This window comes from Mastigoproctus giganteus, chromosome 1, assembly GCF_048544385.1.
Source record: "Mastigoproctus giganteus isolate SK-2022 chromosome 1, ASM4854438v1, whole genome shotgun sequence".
Lineage (NCBI taxonomy): Eukaryota > Metazoa > Arthropoda > Arachnida > Uropygi > Thelyphonidae > Mastigoproctus > Mastigoproctus giganteus.
Window position 1 is genome coordinate 47,418,033 of NC_143575.1, and position 25,630 is coordinate 47,443,662.

Here is a 25,630-nt window from a genome sequence, read left to right on the forward strand (position 1 = left end):
TGAAACCAGATATCTGTGATATGATCTGTTTAAGGCTGAAAGGTTTAAGTAAACTAAATGCAGAGAGAGAAGTTTTATGGTTAGTCATGTAACATACACAAGGGAGCATAAATTTAAACAGTGAAGGGATAATTATAGACTGGATGTCTGAAAATTCTTCATTAATCAAAGAATTTTGAATGTTGGAATAAACTCCCACCTGCTCTTGTAGAGGTTGAAGCTCATCTAAATTTAAGAAGGATCTGGATAGATACTTGAAAGAAATAGGTAACTGAAAAGAGGGAAGGTGACATTGGTTATGTTATTTTGTTTTGATTTTTGGCAAAAATCAAGGAAGCAAAACTTTATATTAGCAAAACAAAAGAAGCAAGGAAGCAAACTTATGTTTGCTTCCTTGCTTCATTTTGCTAATATAAAATCAAACATACAATACAATCAATCTAAATTACATTTATTGATCACATCACTTCTTCTGGTAATACACATTTTGGTATTTTACAGTTGGTAAATTTAATGAGATACCCGCAGCTCTTTATTTCTTTCAATATTTCAAAAATATATACAATATAACAGAAATGACAGATTTTCTTATTCACTCAAAAATAATAAATAAAAATAAAAACTAACATAAACCAATAAATAAAATATACATAAAATTATAAGAAAATAAGCCTCAGTAATCAACTTACTGTTTATCCCTAACATCGGGAAGCAGACGATGTAGGGATATCAAATCACTCTGATATTGATTAAATCCATGATGATTCCAACCTATTTTTTTTAATCTATATTCATCATCTTCTGCCAAATCCATTTGCTTTACTGGCTTAAAAGAAAATGTGATTCCTTCATGATGGTTAGCATTATTAAAATATCTAGTTTCCATCTGCTCTACTGACTTTTCAAAATTTCCATATGTATCTCTATTCTGTACTTTATGATGCTGTAAAAAGTAAACAATCATCACAAGTAATAAAAATCCTATGATAAATCCACAGCGTCTCTTATATTTGAAATGGAAAATCATAACTGTTGGTAATTTCAAAAATCAGTACTATATGAAATTTAGAAAATTCTGCAAATTAAAAATATATTTTGTAAATGTGATCAGCCAGTAAAACATGCCTTAGGAAATTCTGAATATGGAACTTAACATTTTTCTCTCAAAAATTGACAGTCATAACTATAAATATATTGGTGTCTTTTTAGATATTAGGTTTTGTTTAACTGATGTATAAGTCATTGTCATTTCTTGTGAATCTCCATCTTTCTTTTTCTTGTAATCAATATTCTGCTATCTTCTACTGATAGCAAGAGAGAGAGAGGAAGTGGCATATGAAAAACTAGGGATTGATATCTTATGCAAATCCAGACATGGTGTCCTAAAAGACAGTCAAACAGAAAAACATCACTATTACTAAAAGGAAATAGTAGTACAAAGTACAAAATTAATTGAAGAGTGATCAATAACAACATGAAATTTATTAAAATTGATATTCTTGGTCAAGTATAGTATCTTAAGATAAAAGTAATTTAACTGCTACCTGAATGTCTCTTCCATGCTGTTAAATGAAACTTCTTGGTGACTGAGTTGCTAGTACCAAAGGTCCAAATTTTGCCCTACTTAATTTGGAATCAATGATCATGACAACCATTCCATTCAGTAGCATCCATTACACTACTCATAAAATAGATTCTTTGTAGTCCAAATAGTGGGGCTGATTAGTTATCCACACATTACTGCCATCAACTGAAAGCATAAGCTGTGTATCTGTAGGAAAGTAATTTGGAATTCAAATAATTTGTAAACATAGACAATTATTTTTTTATGAACATTTTATAACTAACAAATATATTTCTCATAATAGCATAATATGTAATCTAATGAATTTAATTATTGTTAACTGAATTGATTATGCAGTCTGGAGATGACTAGCATATAGGATATTTTTTGCATATCCCACAAGAGTGGAACTATTAGGTAAGAGCACCAAGTAATTAGGCCTCCCACAAAGGCATATTTAATGTTCCTTTTGAAGTCTGACTGAGTGAGATCTTGGTTGTTCTTTCTGCTCTGATGTAGTAAGGATTGATTTTCCCACTATGACATCAGCAGGAAAGACACTGCTTTGTACATTTTGTGTGTAAATTACTAAAAGGTACTATGGTCGTAAACTCTATTTTATAAGAATCTATAAATGATCTAAGAGAGTTATTGTATAAATGATTTTGACTAAAAAATGTTTGCTAAAACCAAGTGATGTATAGGTTTAAATAAATTAGCTTAAGTCTAAGTATGAGGAAAACACCAAAATAAAATCAAAAATATATGTATATTAATGCATTCTATCTAACAAAATGAATGTACCAAAAAGAACACAGAAGAGAAAATATTAATGCTAAAAAAAAAATAATAAATAAGGTAGGTGGGGATGATAGAATCTACCAATTATATTAAAAGATGCAGCAAGAGAGGTAAGCAAACCTACAGCCATAATCATGAAAGCATGCTTGGATTTAGAGAAGGTATGTATAGACTGGAGATGTGCAGATATCTCTTGTATATTTAACAAAATGAATGTACTAAAAAAATATAAAAGATAAATTGTTGAAGCTAAAAAATATAAAATAAAATAAGGCAGATGAGAATGATAAAACTATCCAATTATATTAAACGGTGCTGCAGGAGAAGTAACAATCCTATAGCTATAATTATGGGAGCATGATTGGATTTCAGAGGAGGTACCTATAGACTGGAGATGTGTAAATATTTCAATAGGGTTAAAGGTTAAAGTGAGTGACCATGGACATGTGAGCTTGACTTCTCTTCAATGGAAAATAATGAAATCTGTAGTTAAAGAAATACTTCAGGATCATCTTGACAGGAATGCAGTTATACAAAAATCATAGCATTGATTTGTTAAGGAGAGATTGTCTCACCAATTTGGCTACTATATAACAGAGGAACCGAATGCAAAAATTAATTTTGACATCATATACTTAGATTTCAGCAAACCTTTTTGACAATTCCATATGAAAGACTGCTATACAAAGTGGAGTAGTATGGCAATAGGGAAAAGTTATTGCTATGAGAAAAACAGATGGTTGAGTACAGGACGGCCATATACCTATGAGGTATTTTTGAGCATAGTCTTATTGGCACCCTTACAAAAAGAATAACAAGTAATTCAAGACAGTTAATATATTTTATTAATATATTTCATAATATATTCATAAAATGCCTTAGACGGTATTAAAGTGGGGATCCATCAAGCTCTCAGCTGCCCAACTCAACACCAGAGCTCACCCTTGTGCATCAAGCAAAACAGCAGCAATCTCCAGTGCAGAATCAGCTAGTCCCACAGGAATTGGTTATTGTCGGTGACTCTATTGTTGTTGTTGTTATTTGGTTTTTAGGAGCATTAGCAACTAAGGCCATGTTGCTCCGGGAATATGCGGTGGTCAGTTCCTGACCTTTCCGCATCCTCCGTATTTGGTGGTGGTGGGCTCGAACCCCGGTCTAATCAAGAAGCATGTGCTACGCACTGCTGCTCCTTCTCACCTGGCTATGGAGGCCCCGGTCTAATCAAGAAGCATGTGCTACGCACTGCTGCTCCTTCTCACCTGGCTATGGAGGCGCCGTGACTCTATTGTCAGGGAGACAGGTAATATATTGTGTAAAAAGGATAGGTGGAATAGGACCAGGGTAAGTCTGCCAGGGGCAAAAGTTGATGATATTGCAGAGCAGGTATCATCTTTTAAGGGTACAAAGAGTGATATTGTTTTACACGTTAGCACTAATGACATTAAGAGTAGGAGATCTATAGATTTGCTGAACAAGTACAGGTCAATGTTGAAAAAAAGTCGTGAGTTAGGGTTAAATATGAAAGTGTCTGCCCAGGAGATAAATATGTGCAAGGCTCATGAGGTGGAATTTTTCTCATCATGATCTGTGCTTGTTAACAGGAGAGACTGTTTCTACAGGGATGGAAAACACTTAAATAGATGGGGTGCAGGAGTGTGTTTGCTGATGCTATCGAGACAATGTTAGGTTGGTCGGAAAACTGTTAGCTTGGGGGGGATTTACAGACTAAAAGGTTAACAGTAGCCGCAGGCAGAGGTGAAAGTGATTCTTGCATTTCTTCTATTAGAATGAGCAACAGCCTGGAAAGCAAGGTGCTGGGGACTTCCAGGACTGCTGGTAGTCATCATGAAACAAATAAATACATGGGCTGTGATAGGGTAACTAAGAATAAGAATAGGTGCATGTATACTTGCATGTACAAAAATGCTAGGAGCATAGAAAATAAATTTTATGAATTTGAAGTGCTGGTCAAGACATCAAAGATGTATATTGTTGGGATATCAGAAATGTGGTGTCACAGAAATATAAGCACTGCAGAACTGGAATTTGGGGAGTACAATGTGCACAGAAAGGACAGGGTAAGAACAGAGGAGGGGGTATGCTGTTAGTTAAGAAACACAAAATCTAAGGAAGTGTATCCAATTGATGTTGGTGGACAATGCAATGTTCAATCAGTTTGGTGCGATATAAGCACTGGGAAAACAAAACTGAATGTAGGATTTGTTATAGGCCTAATGACTCTAATGAGCATGATGAACAATTGTACAGAGAAATAAAGTTGGCCAGTAAATCAGAATGTCTTCTAATGGGGGATTTTAACTTCCAAGATATTGACTGGAACTTGTGAGTTGGTGACTCGCACGCTAGCAAGACTTTTGTGGATTTATTGGATGACTGTTTTCTGTATTACATTTGAGAGGCAAACAGAGAGAATAATACTCTTAATCTGGTTATCAGCAGTGATTATTCGTGCATTAAAAATTTGCAGATAAAGGAACCACTAGGTGGCAGTGATCACAGTGTACTGATGTGGGATTTACTTAAAGATACAATTGCCATTAGGGGTCAAGGGAGGGATTTTTGCTTTTGTGAAGGTGACTACAGTGGTCTCAGACAGTTTTTAAATTATATACAGTGGGATCAACTGATGATGTTACCAACAGGAAATTCTAAATAGTAAACATTCAAGGAATTAATCGTGAAAGCTACTAGGCTTTTCATACTGATTAAGAAATACTGTTCAAGGTTTAGGCCTAAGTGGATATCAGATGAACTAATGAGAATCATGGCAGAGAAGAAAAATGCATATAAATTATCAGGTGACAGAAAAGCCTATGGCAGATATAAGCGAGTCTGTAATTACGTCACAAAGGAAGTTAGACAAGTGACAGCAGATTATGATAAATCTCTGGCAGAGGATGCTAAGAAAAACAGCAAGTTTTTCTTCTTCTTTACTTATATAAACTCTAGAAGAAAGGGGATGAATCAGTTTGGTCCACTTGATACTGATGATCCAGCTCAGATTGCTGACAAACTGAATTAATATTTTGCATCTACATTCACACATGAGGAATTCTTTAGGGAAGTGGAGGACAGAAGCTTATTCAACTCTAACAGAGAGTTTGATGATTTTGTAATAATCGAAAAGTGGAGGAGAAATTGTTGAAGTTAAACACAAGAAAGGCACCTGTGGTGGATGAGATCTATCCAGTTATACTGAAGGAGATAGCAAGGGAAGTAAGCAAACCCTTAGCCATAATTATGAGAGCATCCTTGGAATCAGTGGTAATCCCCACGGACTGGAAAGGTGCAAATGTATCCCCAATTCATAAAGGGGAATCAAAATGTGAAAAGAGTAATTACAGACCTGTTAGTTTAACTTCTGCTCTAGGGAAAATAATGAAGTCACTGGTTAAAGAAGCATTCCAGGATCATCTAGACAAGACTGCAGTAATAATTAACCCCAGGAGCTTATATCTGCTGAGTATGGGCTCAGCACACACAGGGTTCTGAGCTGTATATCATCATTCTTCTCTTTTTGGTGATTCCCCCCCCCCCTCTCTCTCTCTCTCTCTCTCTCTCTCTCTCTCTCTCTCTTTTTTTTTGGCTGCTGCAGAATAAGCCTGAGGCTTCCTTCACCATATAGCTAATAATAATAAGACACAGCATTGGTTTGTTAAGGCAAATTCTTGTCTGACAAATTTGATTTGATACCATGATGTGGTTACAAAGGAACTGGATGCAAAAAATAATTTTGATATACTGTACTTGGATTACCACATACTTTGGATGTCAGGAAATCTTTTGATACTGTTGCGCATGGACAACAACCGTACAAATTGGAGCAGTATGGCACTAAGGGAAAGTTGCTACAATGGTAAAAGGGCAGTTGAGCGGGAGAAGACGGAGAGTGGTAATCAATGTATGCTGCTCTTCGTGGATTAATGTTATTAGTGGAGTCCCCGGGGTTTCGGTATTGGACCCACTGTTGTTTTGTATATTTATCAATGATATAGATGAAGGTATATCAGGCTTAATGTCCAAGTATGCAGATGACACAAAGGTTGGCAGGGTTGTTAATGACAGTAATGGCAGTGTGCTACTGCAACAGGATCTAGAAAATTTGGGCAGATGGGCTAAGAAGTGGCAACTGAAGTTTAACCTTGACAAATGCAAAGTACTGCATATGGGTAGAAGTAACCCCAGAGAAACGTACCAACGGTGTGGTACTACACTTAAGGTGGTAGAAAATGAAAAAGACCTGGGAGTAATTGTGCAGTCAGATATGAAGTTTTCTGAGCAATGCAGACAGGCTTCCAGGGCAGGTCATGGGGTTTTGTCAATGATATATAGGAATTTTGCTAGCAGGGAAAAGGAGGTGATTATCCCTCTGTACTGCATACAGGTCTGGAAGTCTCATTTTAGGAAGGATGTAGATTTGCTTGAGCATGTACAGAGAAGGGCAACACGATTGGTGAGGGGAATGAAGGGATCCTCTTACCAAGAGAGGCTTAAGTTCTGCAAATTGCAGTGGCTGGAGACCAGGCACCTGCACAGTGATCTGATTGAGGGTGTTTAAGGCCTTGAATGGGTTGAGCAAGCTGAATGCTGATGGAATTCTTCCTCTTACTCAGATCACAAACCTGAGGGGGCATAAATTCAAATTGAGGAAATACATTTGTAGAATAGATGTGCGGAAATTTACCTTTAGCCAGCAGGTATTTGATTGGTGGAACAAACTTTCATCTATTGTTGTGGAAGTTGATAGCTTAAATAAATTCAAGGAGGAACTGGAAAAACGTTTAGAGGGAATGGATGTGTGAAAATTTTTTTTTGGCCAATGCTATATAAGCTCAAACTTGCTTTCTTGCATCACATGCTTCTACTACTACTACAATAATGTTCAATTAACAAACAAAAAAATATATTTTGGAATTTAAAAAAAAAAACTAAACCTATACTCTAACGGTTTATAAAAAACAGCTTTTATGAGAAAGTTTATCATACCATTGCATTAACACATAAATTATAACAGGATAAAAACAGAAAAACAATCGAATTAAATTTTCTTTAAAAAATAAGGAAAAAAATACATCTAGGTATAGTATGTTTAATTTTATTATACCTCGTAACATTTTAAAATTACAAAAAATAGCATAGGCATAACAAAATTCTAATTTTATTTTTTATCCATTGTTTTGCTGCACATTATCACATTATCTTATCATCCTCACATGTAGCACTCCAAGTGGAAAGACCTAAGTTCAAATCCTGTCATTAATGAGATTTTTTTTTCTTTTATTTCACGTGTCTGAGTTAGTTTCAGGTAAGAGTTGAATGATTTTTTGGAACATCCAGTAGTAGTCTATCACAACATACGTTCATTTCAGAAACCTCTGACAATGTCTTGATGGAATTGTTCTCCTGCTCATCACCCACCCTGCCAGAATTTCCAAAAAAAGAAGTCTAAATGCAATAAATGAAGTTTGATTCAGCAACATATAACATCCCATTTCTTTACATGCGTGAGCAGTCTGAAAGGCTGCCAGCATGTTTTCAAAGCTTTCATCCTGCAGAAACTCTCTGATTTGACTCTCTGCAAAGATTAGGGCAAATCTAATGAGAGATGGATGGAAAACCTTCATCAGATCCACAAATGGAACCTGCACACTACTCATTCGTGACTCATATGTACTTCTATTAGGCCAGCCATATCTGATATAATGGTCTGCAGTAAAATGATTGTCCCATTGGCATAAGAACCAATATTTTCCTAACCTTGAATACCCATCAACATACTAACTGAGGTCATCACAGATATTCCACTGTTGAGTGCTATACTAAATTGCTTTGAAGAAATTTGTCACTATCAATTTGTCAACAAAGGGCTCGTTTGAGAAGAATTTCTGCTGAGATTCATCCCCAGTTAAAATAGTCTGTGATATGTTATTAAACTAATTTTTAACAAGAGGGCTCAAAATAATCCTTAAAAAATAAATAATAAATAAAACAAAATAGGGTGGAGCAAAAGTCAGGATACAATATTTTCAGAAATAGGTTTAATACAAATACACATATAAATACTGTTATACAAACAAAGATCTATAATATTTTATTTTAAGTATTCAAAGTGATTACCTCCCACATTGATACAGCATTGCAACCTGCCCTGGATACTTGAAATTACCTTATCGCGAAAGTCATGATCATTGTCTATTTCTTTAAAAGCATCCTTGATGTAGTAACCTTGCAACCCTTGAATTGTTCTGGCTTTATGTGTATACCTTTATCTCTGATCACTCCGCAAAAGAATAAGTCCATTGACATAAGGTCAGGTGACCTAGGTGGCAATTATACTACTGCTCTTTGTCTGATGATACAACTGGCCAAAACTTAAAGTAATTAGCATTAGCATTAATAGAGGCATAAGATGCAAGAAAGCAAGCTTTTGCAGCATCAGCCAAAAAATAAAACCCTCCCATTTCACCCCTCCATTCATTGCAAATGCCTATCCAGCTCAGCTTTAAATTTATTTAGGCTCAACTTCCACAACAAAAGATGGAAGTCTGTTTCACCAATCAACTACCCGTTGGCTAAAGGCAAATTTCAGCATATCTATTCTACAACTGTCTTTCTTCAAATTGAATCTGTAACCCCTCAGGTTCTTAATCTGAGCAAGAGGAAGAATCCCATCAGCATTCAGCTTGCTCAACCCATTCAAGACCTTATACACCTTAATCAGATCACTTCGCAGGTGCCTACTCTCCAGGTACTGCTATTTGCAGAACTTAAGCCTATCTTGGTAAGAGCACCCCTTTCTTCCCCTCACCAATCTTGTTGCCCTTCTTTGTACTCATTCTAGCAACTCTACATCCCATAAAATTAGGTCCACCCCCCAGACCTGTACACAGTACTCTAGGTGTGTGGTGCCTCAGTAGCCAGGTGGGAAGGAGCAGCAGTGCGTAGCACACGCTTCTTGATTAGACCGGGGTTCGAGGCCGTCACCACCAAATACGGAGGATGTGGAAAGGTCAGGGAATGACCACCGCATATCCCGGAGCAATATGGCCTTAGTTGCTAATGCTCCTAAAAAAACAAGACAAACAAACAAACTCTAGGTGTGGCCCAATCATTGCCTTGTATAATGGGATAATCACCTCCCTGTCCCTACTGTGAATGCATTTTGTTTCTGATTGTTTTATGTCGAGGAGGGATTGCTTAGCTTAGATAGGGTATTTATCCCCCCATCCTGCTGTTTTAAAATCAGAAAACGAGTTCCCGATTTTAAAACAGTGACAAGTGGGCGATAAACACCCTAAGTATGTCAACCTAAGAGGAAAGGAGGCAGAGCTAAACAGCAAGTGGCGCCTGCCAATCACTGCCTTCTTCCTGACTTTTAGTCAAAGTATGGAGTGGTACCCAAGGTCTGAATTTTTACCAAAGTGCCTTTAGCTTAGTCACTTAGCCTTTTCCTAAGTGACCTATGTAAACGCATGTAAATAATTACATAGTGATATTTATTCTACCTTGAGAATGCCGCACACTACAAATACACAGGTAAATAATTACACAGGTCATTTCCTGATTACATATCGATCAGTGTGTTTCGACAGGTGTGTCATTTATGTAGAAAATGATTGGACTTACTCCATCATACCTCTACATATTACATAGAAAAGCATGCGCAGGGGTTGGCGAGCAATGTGAGCAGGGGCAGAGCCCCTAGGTAATATATTATAAAAATAATATAATATAATATAAAAAATATTAATATAAAATTGATCTCCCATCATTTGTATAGTAATAGCCATATAGTGCAAGGAAGCCACACGATTTTGCTGCACTGGCCAGGAAAAAAAAAAAAATAGATAAGAAAATATAAATTATCTACTTGTCTCTTCACATAGGTAACTATCCAGTTGACCTTTGAATTTATTCAAATGGTCAGCCTCAACTACTTGTGAAGGCAACCTGACCTGTTCCAGCAATCACCAACACACTGGCTCAAAGAAAACTTCTACAAACCAGTCTAAACCTCTTCCCCTATAATTTGAATTTATGCCCCCGAGTTCTAGAATTCTCTATAACTGTGAAAATTCAACTTTTGTTCATTTTACTAACCCAAGGGGTGGCGAACCTTTTTAAGGGTTCCAAAATAGACAATCTTTAAAAAAAAAAAAAACTACCCTCGTATGCTGCTCAGAATTTTGCAAAGTACAGTATCATTATTTTTCTCATAAATTTTACTTGACAAAAGCATAATCAAAAAAAGAATGAAGTAAAAGACATTATTTCAAAGATGCTTTAATAAAGGTATTAAAATAAAATCCTTCAATAACAAAAATGTAACTTTTAGCTTACAGAACAAATTTAATATAAAATAATAAACCCCTCTTATATTATAAATATATAATATAAGAGAGGTGTATATATATATATATAATATAACAGAAGTCTCATCAGTGAGACTTCTGTCACCATTGATGACAGATACTTTACATTAGTCTTATACTTTAACTTTTAGTGCTATGCATGCATCACTAGTTTCATCAGTAACACTACTCCTATGACTTAACAAATTTCATCACTGAGAACAATTCACAAGAATATGTTGATGAGAAAATTGTTAGTAATCTGTTGCCAGATTTATTTTTTGAGCAGAAGTTTCAGGAAAGGAATTCCAAACTTTTAATACCTCATTTTCTGCAGTTTTCTTTACTAATCCTGTCACTAACCATTCCCTTTCAATAATTTCTTTGTTTTCTTCTAAATCAGCATTATTTTCTTCTAAATCAGCTCTGAGATCGATAAATTTTTGCCTTTAAATTTAGCTGCTCTGAAAATCAATTGCATCTCAAAATCATCCACTGAAATGTTTTCAGGTTCGGTTTGGCTAGTTTTACACTGCCTGCAAACTTAATGAATTTTGCAGTTTCTTCCAGTTCTCAGAACTTGACAAATCTCGAAGAAAACTGTTCAATAGTTGACTCAATGACGTTCAGAGATAGCATTTGAAGGCTCTGACGGTCTGTTTTCTCATCAGTTTCATGATCAGTGATGTATCATTTTAGATTTGGGAAATATTTAAAATTGTCAATGTCAACATCACATTTAAAACTACCAACTTAATTTCAAATTTAGTAGCCCTGTAATTTGATGTTCAAGCCATTTAAATGCGAGCCGAAATCCATAAAGAACATCAGTTGGAGTGCAGACTGGTTCAGAAACAAATCACTGCATGAATAAACCTATTTACTGAATGGTTTAACATCAGTACATGCCTGGCAGAGAGAACTTTTCGGAGATCAAAACTCAAGGTGGATTCCTGGAGTGATGTTGTTCGAGGTTTGAAATTTCCTTTGGGATGCTCTGAATTCCGCATGCCCAAAGAATTTGTATGCATGCCCCTTCGGGCATGTGTACCATAGGTTTGCCGCCCCTATACTAACCCCTCTCAGAGCCTTATAAACCTCAATCAGGTAACCTCTAAGGCACCTGGTTGCCAAGCTCTGCAGCTCACTTATACAGCCTTTCCTCATAAGGTTGCCCTTTTGCCGATCTCGCCATGAAAGTTGCCCATCTTTGGACCCTTTCAAGAAGCTCAGTCTTTTTTTCAGATGAGGTCTCCATACTTGGAGACCTCATCTGAAAAAAACAGTATTCCCAATGTTGTCTTAAATTGCCTTATATAGTGGGATTATGATTTCTATATCTCTACAGGATAATGTTCGATAAATCATCGATAGAACACCATGGTGTTTCCTGGCTGCTTGTTCACCTGCTCAGGAAACCTCATATCTGCCTTTATTATAATTCCCAGATCCCTTTCTTTCTCTAAAGTTTTTAATTCAACCCCACCAAGTATATATTTTGGGATTGCTATTCCCCACATGTAAGACCTTGCATTTTGCTGCATTAAAACATAGCTGCCACTTTTCTGGCCAAGTCATCCTTAAGGGGCATTGCTTGGTACCGATCATTAACTACTCTACCAATCTTTACATCATCTGCAAATTTTGACATCAAGCCTTCTATTCCATCATTTATATTGTTTATGAAAATCAGAAACAATAGTACTGCACCCTCTCAATGAGTTCAATCTTCGTCAGTTATACAAAACTGTCCACCACTGAGATAATCAAGCAAAACTCACAGTAAACAGCAACCTTCTTTTTTCTCTTCCCACTTTCTCATATAACTTTATATTTTACACTGTTATTTCAACTTACTCATTGCATTATATAATGAAACAAAAAATAATAATAATTCGGCCATTTAATTCTTTACCTGTTGATAGGGTGAAGACTTCACTTTGGAGCCATAAATTACTTGGCTTGCTACAACCAGTTTGAAATGAATAGTCAGTCAGTTTGTTTTACAACATGGAAATATATTTTTGGCAGTTGTAATCAATTTATGACTGGTTGGGGCATTTTTCCCAAAGAGCAAAGGACTGTGCTGCTGTTCAACAGTCAGCGACTTAGTGAATCATTGTTAATTAGTGATGAAAAGTTCCCAGTCCTGCAGTTCTTCATGGTCCATAAGCTAATCCAAATTGTGAGGAAAAACTGGGGGGGGGCAGTTGTTTTCATGAAGCACTTTAACAAAATATGGACAAACCAACCCGCTAATTCAGGTACAAAGCATTTTTTTTTTGTTTTATTTTTTTATTCTATTATTCACATTTTATTTCTTGAGATTAAATGTATTGAAATATATATTAACTCATAAAAGTATATATATATATAGCTAAATTTTATGTCAAATCTCATATTTGCACTTGTTCTAGAACTTGGGGGGGGGGGGGACACACATGAAATTCGTGAAAAATTTTAAGGGATTTCAAGGTATAAAAAGTTGAAGAACCTCTGAGCTAACCCAATGCTTTATCAATACTGTAAACAATACCGATACAGCTTTCTTCACTTCCATTTGATCATAAAAAAAAAACCAAATCAAAGACCATACATAAAACAAATTTAAGGTGTTTTTTTGTATATAACTTAAGTTTGTTTGTTATTTGGTTTTTAGGAGCATTAACAACTAAGGCCATATTGCTCCGGGAATATGCGGTGGTCATTCCCTTATCTTTCCGCATCCTCCATATTTGGTGGTAACGGGCTCGAACTCCGGTCTAATCAAGAAGCGTGTTCTACGCACTGCTGCTCCTTCCACCTGGCTACAGAGGCGCCCAACTTGTTAAGTACTGTACCTATATTTCCAATGCATAACAGGGATAATTTTGATTGCATGAGGCCCAGTGTGGCTGATACTGTTGCACTTGTCTCCAACTTTTGGTCTACTTTTGGTCTAGGGTCAGTCATTGATATGCCCCTTCTGTCATCTGAGCCCCATGCACTTTTATGTAATGGTTAATAATGCCCTACACACAACTCAGCACAAAATGAAGAGTTATGAATTACACTTGCCAAAACAGCTAGCCACATAAGAAAGTGTAAAACTAAGTAGATTGAGCCAGTGCATGGCTAATAACTATGGTATTCTTATAATTTATGGCTGATGTTTTCACAGTAAAAAAACAAATTTAAGATAATCATGTAATGGGCCAGTAAATATTTAGTAATGTTTATAGTAGACTACAAACAAAAAAAAAAGAACACATACTCATTCTTGTTATTGTTTTTAATTCTCATATTTTTTTAAACTTTTATTTATTTTTTAATTTTTAAAATTTGTATATTATTAAATTCTGGATGGTGCTCCCCTTGATTAGATGAGTTTACCCAATGCACAATCTCACACCTGCATGCAGCAACACTGGTTAAGTAACAGAAGACAGAGGGTAGTTATAAATGGGCACTGCTCTTCTTGGACTAACGTTATTAGAGGTGTCCATGAGAGTTCAGTGCTGAGCCCCTAACTGTTTTAAATATTTTGATACTAATGAAAGTACCATCATCCCTCAATTTGTGCTGTTTTTTAATACCCAGTTTCGCTATTGCACTGTCAGATATTTACTACCAAAATTTTAGATTTTAGATTGCACGGCAAGTTTTGCTACCTCTGCAATTTTTGTTTACGAAGCTTCAAAAATAGGAATGAAGAGCAGATTTTGAAAATTTGTTTTTTACATGATCGAAGATTTCATTGAAGGAGAAATACATTTCACCATAATAATGTAAAATCCCACAGAATTCCAGCTGTCAGTATTATTGCAAATTCAATAAGTTAGAGTTTACTATCAGTTTATAATTAGATTGCACTAACCGGCATCCCCCTCCCCCCATACTTCTCCTTCAACCCATGCACGGTACTAAGTACTATAGGTTTTGATACCTTTCGTGTTTGGGGTTTTCATAAAAAAAAAAAAAAAAAAAAAAGCCCAATAAACCAGAAAGTGCAAATTATTTTTATTATTTTATGGTCGTGATCTCCAAAAATGTGCTTTAGAAAAATATCACAAAGACATTCAAAACTGATTCTTATAACCAAACACAGCAATAAACGGTGGTGTATTTGTCAGGTTATTTTTAAAACAACTTCCTCATTTGGGAACCCCCTTCATCAGTTATTCTACGTTAGCTGATCAGATGGAATCTTTTTCTGGTCTGCACAACGTAAAGTGTTTTATTCGGTAAGCATTGCTTTTTCTGATTTAATATTTCTTGTCTATATAAAGTGTGTTTAATTAGTGCCTAAAATTAAAAAATTAAAAACTAATTAAAAATCATTAAGGAGTTAGAAAATTGCAAAAAGGTTGTGACATTGGCCAAGAAATACAGCATAAATGAATCTAGCATTCAACAAATTAGGGAAAATGCATAAATGAATCTAGCATTAGATGAATTAGGGAAAATGAAAAAGAAAATTAAAAAAGTTCAGTTATCTGTTCCACATCATTGGCTGCAAAAAGCACTACAAAAGTGAGAAATCCGTTCATAGAGAAAACTGAAAAATTATTCTTTCTGGATTGAAGATCTTAACCAAAAGAGAATGCCTCTTAGTTCAGATATTATTCATACCAAAGCTCTGCAAAATTTTAATCGCTTACAAGAAGAAGCTGGTCCATCCAATGCAAAACGTCTTTCAGGCCAGTAAGGGTTAGTTTGAAAATTTTAAAAAACAGTTTTCACAATCTAAAATTAATGGGTGAAGCAGCCAGTGCAAATATGGAAGCTGCTTCTTTGTATCTGAAAACTTTCAAGGATGTTATTGTGACTGAGGGCTATCTAGCAAGTCAAGTGTTTAATGCTGATGAGACCAGCTTATTTTGGAAGTGTATGCCAAGTTGAACATTCATTTAAAAGAAGAGAAAACCACCCCAGGTTTCAAAGCTGCAAAAGATAGGTTAACACTTTTGTTATGTGGCAATCCAGAGGATGACTTTATGTGTAAACCGCTTCAAATTTATAATTCAGAAAATCCTTGTGCTTTTAAAGGAATATCAAAACGCTCCTTATCAGTTCATTGGAAATCGAGCAAAAAAGCCTGGATGATGGTAAAATCTTTGAGAATTGGTTTTTAAATTGCTTTTGCATCAAAACAAAAAGATGTTGCCTGAAGAAGAACACAGCACTCAAAATCTTACACATTCTTGACAATGTACCCAGTCATCCTGCCATTTGTTTGATCTGCACCCAAATGTGAACATTACCTTTCTTCTGGTGAATACAAGTTCATTAATTCAGCCGATGGATCAAGGTGTTATAGCTTCCTTTAAACTTTATTACCTAAGATCTTTTTTACAATTGGTAGAAGCTACTGATGGAATAGGCAGCCTTTCACTTCGAGATTATTGGTGGAATTATAACATTCTTGATGCTATAAAAAATATTGAATTCGCATGGAGTGAAGTTAAGAACTCAACAATAAATGTAGTGTGGAAAAAGCTGTGGCCACAAAGCTGCACTAAAGAAGCCACGGTTGAAATGCCGGAGGTAGTTTAAATTGTGAGAATTGGCAAAATGATTAGTGGAGAGGGATTTGAAGAACTGGAACTAGCAAATATCACAGAAGTCCTCGATATCTCATAGAGAACAATTATCAGTGGACGATATTTTTTTCCAATGTGAAGATGAAAAAAAATGATAAAAACAAAGACAACGCACAAAAAAACTGCGAAGAGGCCAGCTGAGTTTTTAAGACTTGCAAATCAGCTTAGCCAAGAAGCTCTGGATATGGATCCTAATTTGGAGAGGAGTTTAAATTTTTCACAGAACTTTATTAGATTTAGTTCCTTATGAAGAAATTTATAGAGAAAAACAGCATGCTTCTAAGCAAACAATTTTAACTAATTTTTTTCAAAAAGTACCACACTCAAGGTGGTAGAGAACAAGAGATCTGGGTAACTGTATAGTCTGACATGAAATTCTCTGAACAGTGCCAAAAGGCTGCTAGGACATCTAATGGAGGTTCTGTCAATGATATACAGGAATTTTTCAAGCAGAGATAAGGAGGTGATTAAACCTTTGTATAAGGCAATGGTTAGGCCACATCTTAAGTACCACATACAGGACTGAAGGCTTCATTTTAGAAAGGACATAGAACTCTGAACAGGTATAGATAAGAGCTACAACACTAGTCAAGGACAAAAAAAAGAGTGCTCTTACAATAAAAGACTTCAACTCTTCAAATTGTACATCTTTTATGTGCTCTTTTATTCTGCATTGCAGACATTTGTATTACAGACATGTGCAATGCAGAATAAAAGAGCACATAAGATGTACAATATGGGAGAGTTCTACAGTCCAACACAGTCCTCCATACTTTCCAGTGGTGACATGGGATTTCAAGAACACGAGAATCCTTTCTACAGATAGGCAATACAACAGAAGGAAGATAAGTAATAATATAACAGAAGGAAATTGAAAGAAGCTTTTCTCATAAAATAATATTTGGAGTCTCAGCCATCGACAGAAAACAGGGAGTCGAGTTCAACCCGCAATATTTTCATCTTTTTAAAAAGAAAATAGAAGAAGAAATGAGAAACCAGGAAAAGAAAATAGGCCACTTTCCAGAGGAATAACCCACATACAACCCTTCCAGACCACCAAAACCAGCCTGCAAACAAACCCTGATGTCCAGAGTAGGAGAGCAAAGGTAACCTCAGGAGTCCACCACAGATAGAGGATAAAAATCCTGGCACAATTCTATTGGCTATTGGAGTTAATCCCTCACCTATAAATTAACTGCTGGCAGGCCTCTTGCCTGTATGCACATCAAGTTTCTGGGAGCATCAGCAAGAGGAGTCTGACAGCAAGTAAGAATTTAATCTCTTTGTATTTACTTAATTTAATATCTGGTTCTATTGTAACAATAATCCAAACTTAGAATTGTTTATTTGCAAATTTTAATTGTAATATTCATAATATTACATGAGAGAGTAGGTGCGAGAGTACATGTGAACAGGTGAAGTTTTTACGGCTCCAGCAAATAGAGAAGTTTTTGCTTTTTTATTGACTTACATTGGCATATTAATTTATGTTGCTTTATATTCCTAGTAACAATACTTTAGTTTAAATTGAATTTTGATAGAGATTTTGTAGGTTATCACTTAGTATCGGTAAGGTATCAAATCCACGTGTGGACAGGTTTTGCAGCTCCCGCGGACGAAAGGTTTTTAACCATACTTAGCCGCTTTATTGACTTAATTGTTAGACTAAATTATTTTCTATAAGTAGCTTACAGACCTAGTCAAGCTCCATGGTTTATTTTGAATTTAGACAGCGCGATTTGGAAATAAATAATACCTCGTGTCCGTAGATTAACCGTTCGTAACTTGCTGCCATTGTTATACGATACAACGTGTGATAGCGGAAAGTTTAACGGAAAACTAGATTTTTTTTTTTTTTTTTTTTTATGTGAACCCCAAACACGAGAGGTATTAGAACCTATAGTACTTAGTACCGTGCTTGGGTTGGAGATTGAGAAGACGAAAGAAGATATTTGTTGACATTAGCATTAGTAGAGGCATATGATGCAAGAAAGCAAGCTTATTCAGCATCAGCCAAAAAACAAAAAAAAAAAAAACCCCTCTCCCATTTCACCCCTCCGTTCGTTCGAAATACCTGTCCAGTTGAGCTTTAAATTTGTTTAGGCTATCAACTTCAACAACAAGTGATGAAAGTCGGTTCCACCAACCAACCACCCGCTGGCCAAAGGCAAATTTCCGCACATCTATCCGACATCCGTCCTTCCTCAATTTGAATTTATGCCCTCTGAGGTGATTATTCTGAGAAAGATGAAGAATCCCATTGGCATTGAGCATGCTCAAACCATTCAAAGCCTTATACACCTCTATCAGATCACCTCGCCGGTGCCTAGTCTCCAGACTCTGTAATTTGCAAAACTTAAGCCTTTCTTCGTAAGAGCAACCCTTTGTTCCATTTACTAATCTTGTTGCCCTTCTCTGTACCCGTTCCAGCAGCTCTACATCCTTCTTGAAATGAGGCCTCCAGACCTGTATACAGTACTCAAGATGTGGCCTAACCATTGCCTTATACAAGGGAATAATCACCTCCTTATCCCTGCTAGAAAAATTCCTGTATATCATTGACAAGACACCATGAGCTACTCTTGCAGCTCGTCTGCACTGCTCAGAGAACTTCATATCTGCCTGCACAATTACCCCCAGGTCCTTTTCATTCTCCACCACTGTCAGTGTAGTACCGCAGAGTTGATACATTGCTCTGGGGTTACTGTTACCCATATGTAGTACTTTACATTTGTCAATGTTAAACTTCATTTGCCACCTCTCAGCCCATCTGTTCAACCTTTCCAGATCCTGTTGCAGCAGCATAGCGTCAGTAGTGTCCTTAACGACCCTGCCAACCTTTGTATCATCTGCAAACTTAGACATTAAACTTGATATCCCATCATCAATATCATTCATAAACACCGAAAACAACAATGGACCCAACACTGAACCTTGAGGAACTCCACTAATAACATTAGTCCACGTTGAGCAGTGTCCATTGATTACCACTCTCTGTCTTCTGCCACTCAACCATCCCCTTATCCATAGCAGCAATTTGCCTCCAATGCCACACTGCTCCAATTTGTGCAGCAGTCTTCCATGTGCAACAGTATCAAAAGCCTTTCTAAGATCCAAATATATAATATCAAAGTTATTCCCTGCATCCAGTTCTTTTGTGACTACATCATAGTATCCAATCAAATTGGTCAGGCAAGACCTGCCCTTAACAAAACCATGCTGCGTCTGAGCTATAACTGAATTCTTGTCTACATGATCCTGCAGTGCTTCTTTAACCAGTGCCTCCATTAATTTACCTGGAACAGAAGTTAAACTAACAGGTCTATAATTACTTGTGTCAGCCTTTGATCCTCCTTTGTGAATTGGGGTTACATTTGCACATCTCCAGTCTATGGGTACCTCCCCTGAGTCCAAAGAAGCTCTCATAATTATGGCTAGGGGTTTGCATACTTCCTTTGCTGCCTCCTTTAATATAACTGGATAGATCCCATCCACCCCAGGTGCCTTTTTTATGTTTATCCTCAACAATCTCTCCTCCACTTTCCTCTCAGTTATTACAAAATCATCCAGCTCACTGCCAATGTTTACTTTACCTACATCATTCTCCTTCTTGAATAACTCCTCATGCGTGAATGTAGATGTAAAATACTCGTTTAGATTGTTAGCCACCTGAGCAAGATCCTCAACTGTTGAACCATCAATATCCAGTGGACCAATCTGATTCATCCCTTTCCTTCTCGAGTTCAAGTATGTAAAGAACTCCTTTCTGTTTTTCTTTGCATCCTTTGCCAATTGGACTTGAACTTCTGTAGATTGTAATTTTCAGGAAATACGTATGAAGGAAGGTTGTTCCAGAAAACGGCAGTTGAATGAATAAATGAGGAAGATGAAAAGTTGGTTCTGTGGGTTTGAAGTTGGACAGTAAATGGATGTTGGCTGGTGGCGGCACGTGTTCGGACTGTTTTGAAAGAGAGAGCGGGAATTATACAGGGTGTTTCAGTTAAACGTTTCAGAACTTCTAAGAGGGGTAGGATACATCCTGACAACTCGAAATCATATAGCAATGTGGGGTCGGAAATGCTTTCCTGAAGCGGTGTTGTACACAGAAGCACCATAAAAAGAAAAGAGACCGTAAGTGAGAAATCGTTTTAATAATACATGAAAAGAAGCAAAAGGTACATGGATTAAAGTAAGTGTTCGAAGTTTCTTCCACGGGCTACAATGCACGCCTCACATCTCCGACGCATGGACATCTGAACATTCTGGAATACTCCAGGCGAATTTCTTCGGCAGCTACTGCGATTCTTGCAACCAGCTCCTCAGCATTGTCAACAGGGGTGTCATAAACTAGCGATTTCATATGACCCCAGAAATAAAATTCAAGACATGATAGGTCGGGTGACCGAGCAGGCCAACGCACGGGACCACCGCGTCCGATCCACTGTTGACCAAATGTGACATCCAGGTAGTTACGAACATCTCCGCTATAATGGGCAGGGGCTCCATCGTGTTGGAACCACATTGTGTGTTGCGTCGATGCAGAAATCTGTTCATCTCTCAAAAGTTGTGGCAATACTTGCCGCAGAAAGATCAAGTAGATAGGTCCGGTTAGACGACACGGTAACAGGTAAGGTCCGATGAGGTGATCTCCCATAATACCGGCCCATACATTGACCGAAAATCGAATCTGTGCTGCACGACGTCGTATTGCATGCGGGTTCTCGACCGCCCAGATATGGTCGTTATGCGTGTTGAAAATTCCTTCCCTTGTGAAGGATGCCTCATCGGAAAACAACACTTCAGCAGGAAAAAGGGGATTTGTAGCACATTTTCCAAGGTACCACTGTGGGAAAGCAATACGAGGTTGAAGAAACTTCGACCACTTACTTTAATCCATGTACCTTTTGCTTCTTTTCATGTATTATTAAAACGATTTCCCACTTACGGTCTCTTTTCTTTTTATGGTGCTTCTGTGTACAACACTGCTTCAGGAAAGCATTTCCGACCCCACATTGCTATATGATTTCGAGTTGTCAGGATGTACCCTACCCCTCTTAGAAGTTCTGAAACGTTTAACTGAAACACCCTGTAGAAGCTAATTCAGAAGAACAGTGCCCATGGAAGTATCTGTAGAAGAGGCATGCAGCAGAAACAGTGCGTCTATGAGACAGCGAGTGGAGAGACTCTGTTAGAGATGAATCATTAATTAACCTAACTGCCCTCTTCTGAATGGAATCAAGAAGCCTGAGAGAGGTTTTGGGGGCACAACCCCAGATGTGGGAACAATATTCCATGGCAGGGCGGATTTGCGATTTATACAGAGTGAGCAGCTGTTTGGAAGAAAGGTAACGCCGAGAGCGAAAGAGAAAACCAAGTTCTTTAGATGCAGAGGAAGCAATATTTGTAATGTGCTTGTGCCAAGAGAGATTAGAAGTCAGGGTAATCCCCAAAAGAGATATATCCTTTTGCCTAGAAATTGGAGTGTCACTAAAGATAAGCATAGGAGCAGAAGAATCCTTTTTTGCGAGATATAAGACAAGACTGAGTTTTAGAAGGGTTGAAATCAACTAAGTTGTCTTTGCCCCACTGGAGAATTACCTGAAGATCGGCATTTAAGGAATTGGTAGCAGTTTTCGAGAAGTTGAAGCTGATTGAGCAGGACAAGGTTTCTCAAAATGGAAAGTTGAATGCAATGTGCTATCATCGGCAAAACTATGGATAGGATTTCCAGTCAATGGAAGAAGGTCATTGATATACAAGAGGAAAAGAGTGGGGGAAAGAACTGAACCTTGGGGGACACCGGCATTAGTGGAGAAGTTAGAAGACAGAGAGCCATCAACCATCACCCTCAGTGAGCGATCAGAGAGAAAACTGGATAACCAATTACTAAAAACAGTTGGCAAACCATAAGATGGAAGCTTGTTTAGAACACCTTTATGCCAAACACAATCAAAAGCCTTTGAGATGTCAAGAGCAACTACTTGTGTTTCACCGAACCTTTCCATTGAATTAGTCCACAAATGGGTAACATAAGCCAGAATATCACCAGTGGATCGACACTGACGGAATCCATACTGGTGATCGTTGATCAGACGGAAGGTTTCTAGGTAGTTTAAGAGTTGGCGGTTAATTGATTTCTCCATTACTTTAGAAAGAGTAGAAGTAATTGCAATGGGACGATAATTGGATGGGAGGGATTTGTCTCCCTTTTTAGGAACTGGCTGGATATGAGCAAATTTCCAAGCACAAAGAAAAACACCTTTAGAATAAGAAAGTGAAAAAAGGCGGCAAAGAATAGGAGTAAGTTCAGGAGCACAGGTTTTGAGAACAAGGGGAGAAATACCATCAGGACCTGGAGCTTTCTTAGCATCGAGATTCATCAAAATCCTTCTGATATCCTTTTGACGGAAGACCACAGGAGGCATTGAATGGAGTGTGTTGGGAATGGTGGGAGGTGTTTTACCAAGATCATTAATACATGAGCTGGAAGAAAAATGGGATGCTAGCAGGTCAGCTTTATCCTTGGCTGAAGTGACAACAGAACCATCTGGTTTGGACAGAGCTGGGCAAGAGTTGCGGCCAATAGCTTTGGCAAGAGACCAGAATGCTCGGCTACCATTAGGGCAAGAAGCAAGTTTTCTACTCTTAGCCAGTTCAAACTCTAGTTTGGACTGAATAATAACTGCTTTACAATTGTTGCGAGCTTTGGTGTAGGCAGAAAATGAAACTGAAGAATTAGAGACAAGCCAATTACGATATGCAACATTCTTCTCTTGAACAGCCTTAGCACATTTATTGGAAAACCAAGGTTTAGATAAAGGACGAGATTTTAAAGTGGAGTGTGGGATAAAGGATTCCATTCCTGCAAGAATAATTTCGCTGATGCGATCTGAGCAAACGTTGACATCAGAACTTTTGAAACAGTAATCTGACCAAGGAAAAGAAGAAAAGAAGTCTCGCAGGTCATCCCATTTTGCATTCTTGTAATGCCAAACAACACGAGGTTGGGAATAGCCATGAGATAAAGGTTCCATTGGAGAAGAGACAATCACCAAGTTGTGATCTGAAGTGCCTAAAGGACCTCTCACTTCAACCGTGTACTTAGAAGGGTTGTTTGTGAGAAAAAGATCAAGCATATTGGCTGTATGATTAGGATTGTCCGGTATTCTTGTAGGTAAATGAACAATCTGTGCTAGGTCATTAGTAATTGCAAAAGCTTCAGCATCTCGACCTGCTGGGTCGGTGTGACTAGAAAACGGAAGCCAGCTGGGGTTGTGAACATTAAAATCACCAAGGAAAATTACCTCACTGTTAGGAGAGTTGGACTGGAGAAAGTCAAGTTGCAACGAGAGGAAGTCAAAGAGCTCCAAGTGATTAGTCGAGTTGGGAGAACGGTAGAGACAACAGATGAATTTGACACAATGAGGTAGAGAGATTTTAAGCCAGAGAAGATCAAAGAGAGGAGATTCCAAATTGCCAAGTCTCTGACAGGGAATATCAGAACGGACATATGCACAAGTACCACCTTTGAGGCGAAAGGAATCATACAGCGAATAATTTGGGCATCTGAGATGAGCAGTAGTTGAATCAACCGATAACTGAGATTCTGTCAGAAAAAGTACATGAGGTTTGGCAGACTGCAAGTGGAAATGGACATCGTTGAGATTAGAATTGAGACCACATATATTTGTGAAATGAATTAGGAAGTCCTTTGGAGGTTTAGATCTTTTCGCAGATAAGCTTGCTCTATTAGTTTGACAATTCATGGTGTATTCAATAGTAAGAAAAAGTGGGTGGGACATGCTGTATGAAGTAATGAAATTTTTGGACATGGTAAGAATATACCGAGATCCTTGACATAATGTGGCCTTGACAATGCTCCCCGCATACACACTACTCGGACTCCCTCCAGTCACTATCTGGCAGAGTAGAGGTAGCAAGATTATACACTAACTGATCCGAAAGCCTCCTAGAGAGTTACCAATAGGTCCGGTCCGGTGTACTAACTAGCGGCCGGCCTGCGAAAACCGTTTTAGAGCTGTACCCTCGAAATGTAAGGAATATTGGATCTCGCCACGATGTTCATCATAACCTCAAAAGTCATCAATCATACTGCATGATGGAAGAGATGGGGAAGGGTTGACCGGAACTTAACTCTAGAGACTAAACATGGGTTCCACCACTTCAAGCCTCCAATAAGCAAAGTGGTGGTATTTCACCGGTTGATGAGAGTCATCTTCCACCTAGTACTGCCTGGTAACATAGAGGGGCGGCGTTCCTCCATGTGGTGTGGGCGCCACACCTCGACCCCTGCTTACGTTGGTTCACACCTGGGTGGTCACCCACCATGTATTTGTGCATGGGGGTTATAACCAGGATTACTAACAGTCCCACCATCGTGAAGGTGCAAGCAGAGGATTTGGCTGTCACAGACCGTCCGGACTTCGCCGAAATTGGGTCCACTTGACTTGAGTGTCACCCGAATATCAGTTCCATCAGCGTTTTAGACTCCCAGGTAGCAAGTACAGCTTGTCTGGCATATCTGAGAGGATGTCTGTGACAACCTCAAGGACCCCAGGAGATAGCGAGTATAGTAGTATAATTAATCAGTAAAATTTATTAATCTTCTTAAATTTCATTGTCAATTGAATTGTAATTTTTTAACTAAATAAATATAGCGACCTAGTTATTGCGGTTTAAATAATGGAGTCACTGGTTAAAGATGCATTGCAGGATCATCTAAGCAAGACTGCAGCAATAATCAGACACAGCATGGGTTTGTTAAGGGAAAGTCTTGTCTGACAAATTTCATAAGATATTATGATGTGGTTACAAAGGAACTGGATGCAAAAAATAATTTTGATATCATATACTTGGATTTCAGGAAAGTTTTGACACTGTTGCGCATGGAAGACTATTGTACAAATTAGAGCAGAATGGTATTAAGGGTAAGTTGCTACAATGGATAGAAGGATGGTTGAGTGGGAGAAGACGGAGAGTGGTAATCAATATACGCTGCTCTTCGGGGACTAATCTAATTAGCGGAGTCCCCGGGGGTTCAGTGTTTTGGACCCACTGTTGTTTTGTATATTTATCAATGATATAGATGAAGGTATATCAGGCTTAATGTCCAAGTATGCAGATGACACAAAGGTTGACAGGGTTGTTAATGACAGTAATGGCAGTGTGCTACTGCAACAGGATCTAGAAAATTTGGGCAGATGGGCTAAGAAGTGGCAACTGAAGTTTAACCTTGACAAATGCAAAGTACTGTATAGGGGTAGAAGTAACCCCAGAGAAACGTACCAACA

At 37.6% G+C, this 25,630-nt stretch overlaps 1 protein-coding gene and 1 long non-coding RNA gene across 2 annotated transcripts in view; both read right to left on the bottom strand.

Annotated features, from left to right (window-relative positions):
- LOC150090766 (putative polypeptide N-acetylgalactosaminyltransferase 9) overlaps positions 1–964 on the bottom strand; it is a 134,596-nt gene extending 133,632 nt beyond the window's left edge. Inside the window, exon 1 of the mRNA XM_090371424.1 lies at positions 690–964. Coding sequence (XP_090227550.1) covers positions 690–964 — 275 coding nt within the window. The remainder of the gene's footprint in view (positions 1–689) is intronic.
- Positions 965–1,205: 241 nt separating this feature from the next.
- The window catches only part of LOC150090767 (uncharacterized), a 34,655-nt gene continuing 10,230 nt past the window's right edge, over positions 1,206–25,630 (bottom strand). The window contains exons 2-3 of the long non-coding RNA XR_016547306.1: positions 1,545–1,771; positions 1,206–1,382 (exon numbers count right to left, since the gene is read on the bottom strand). This is a non-coding gene — a long non-coding RNA (uncharacterized LOC150090767). The remainder of the gene's footprint in view (positions 1,383–1,544; positions 1,772–25,630) is intronic.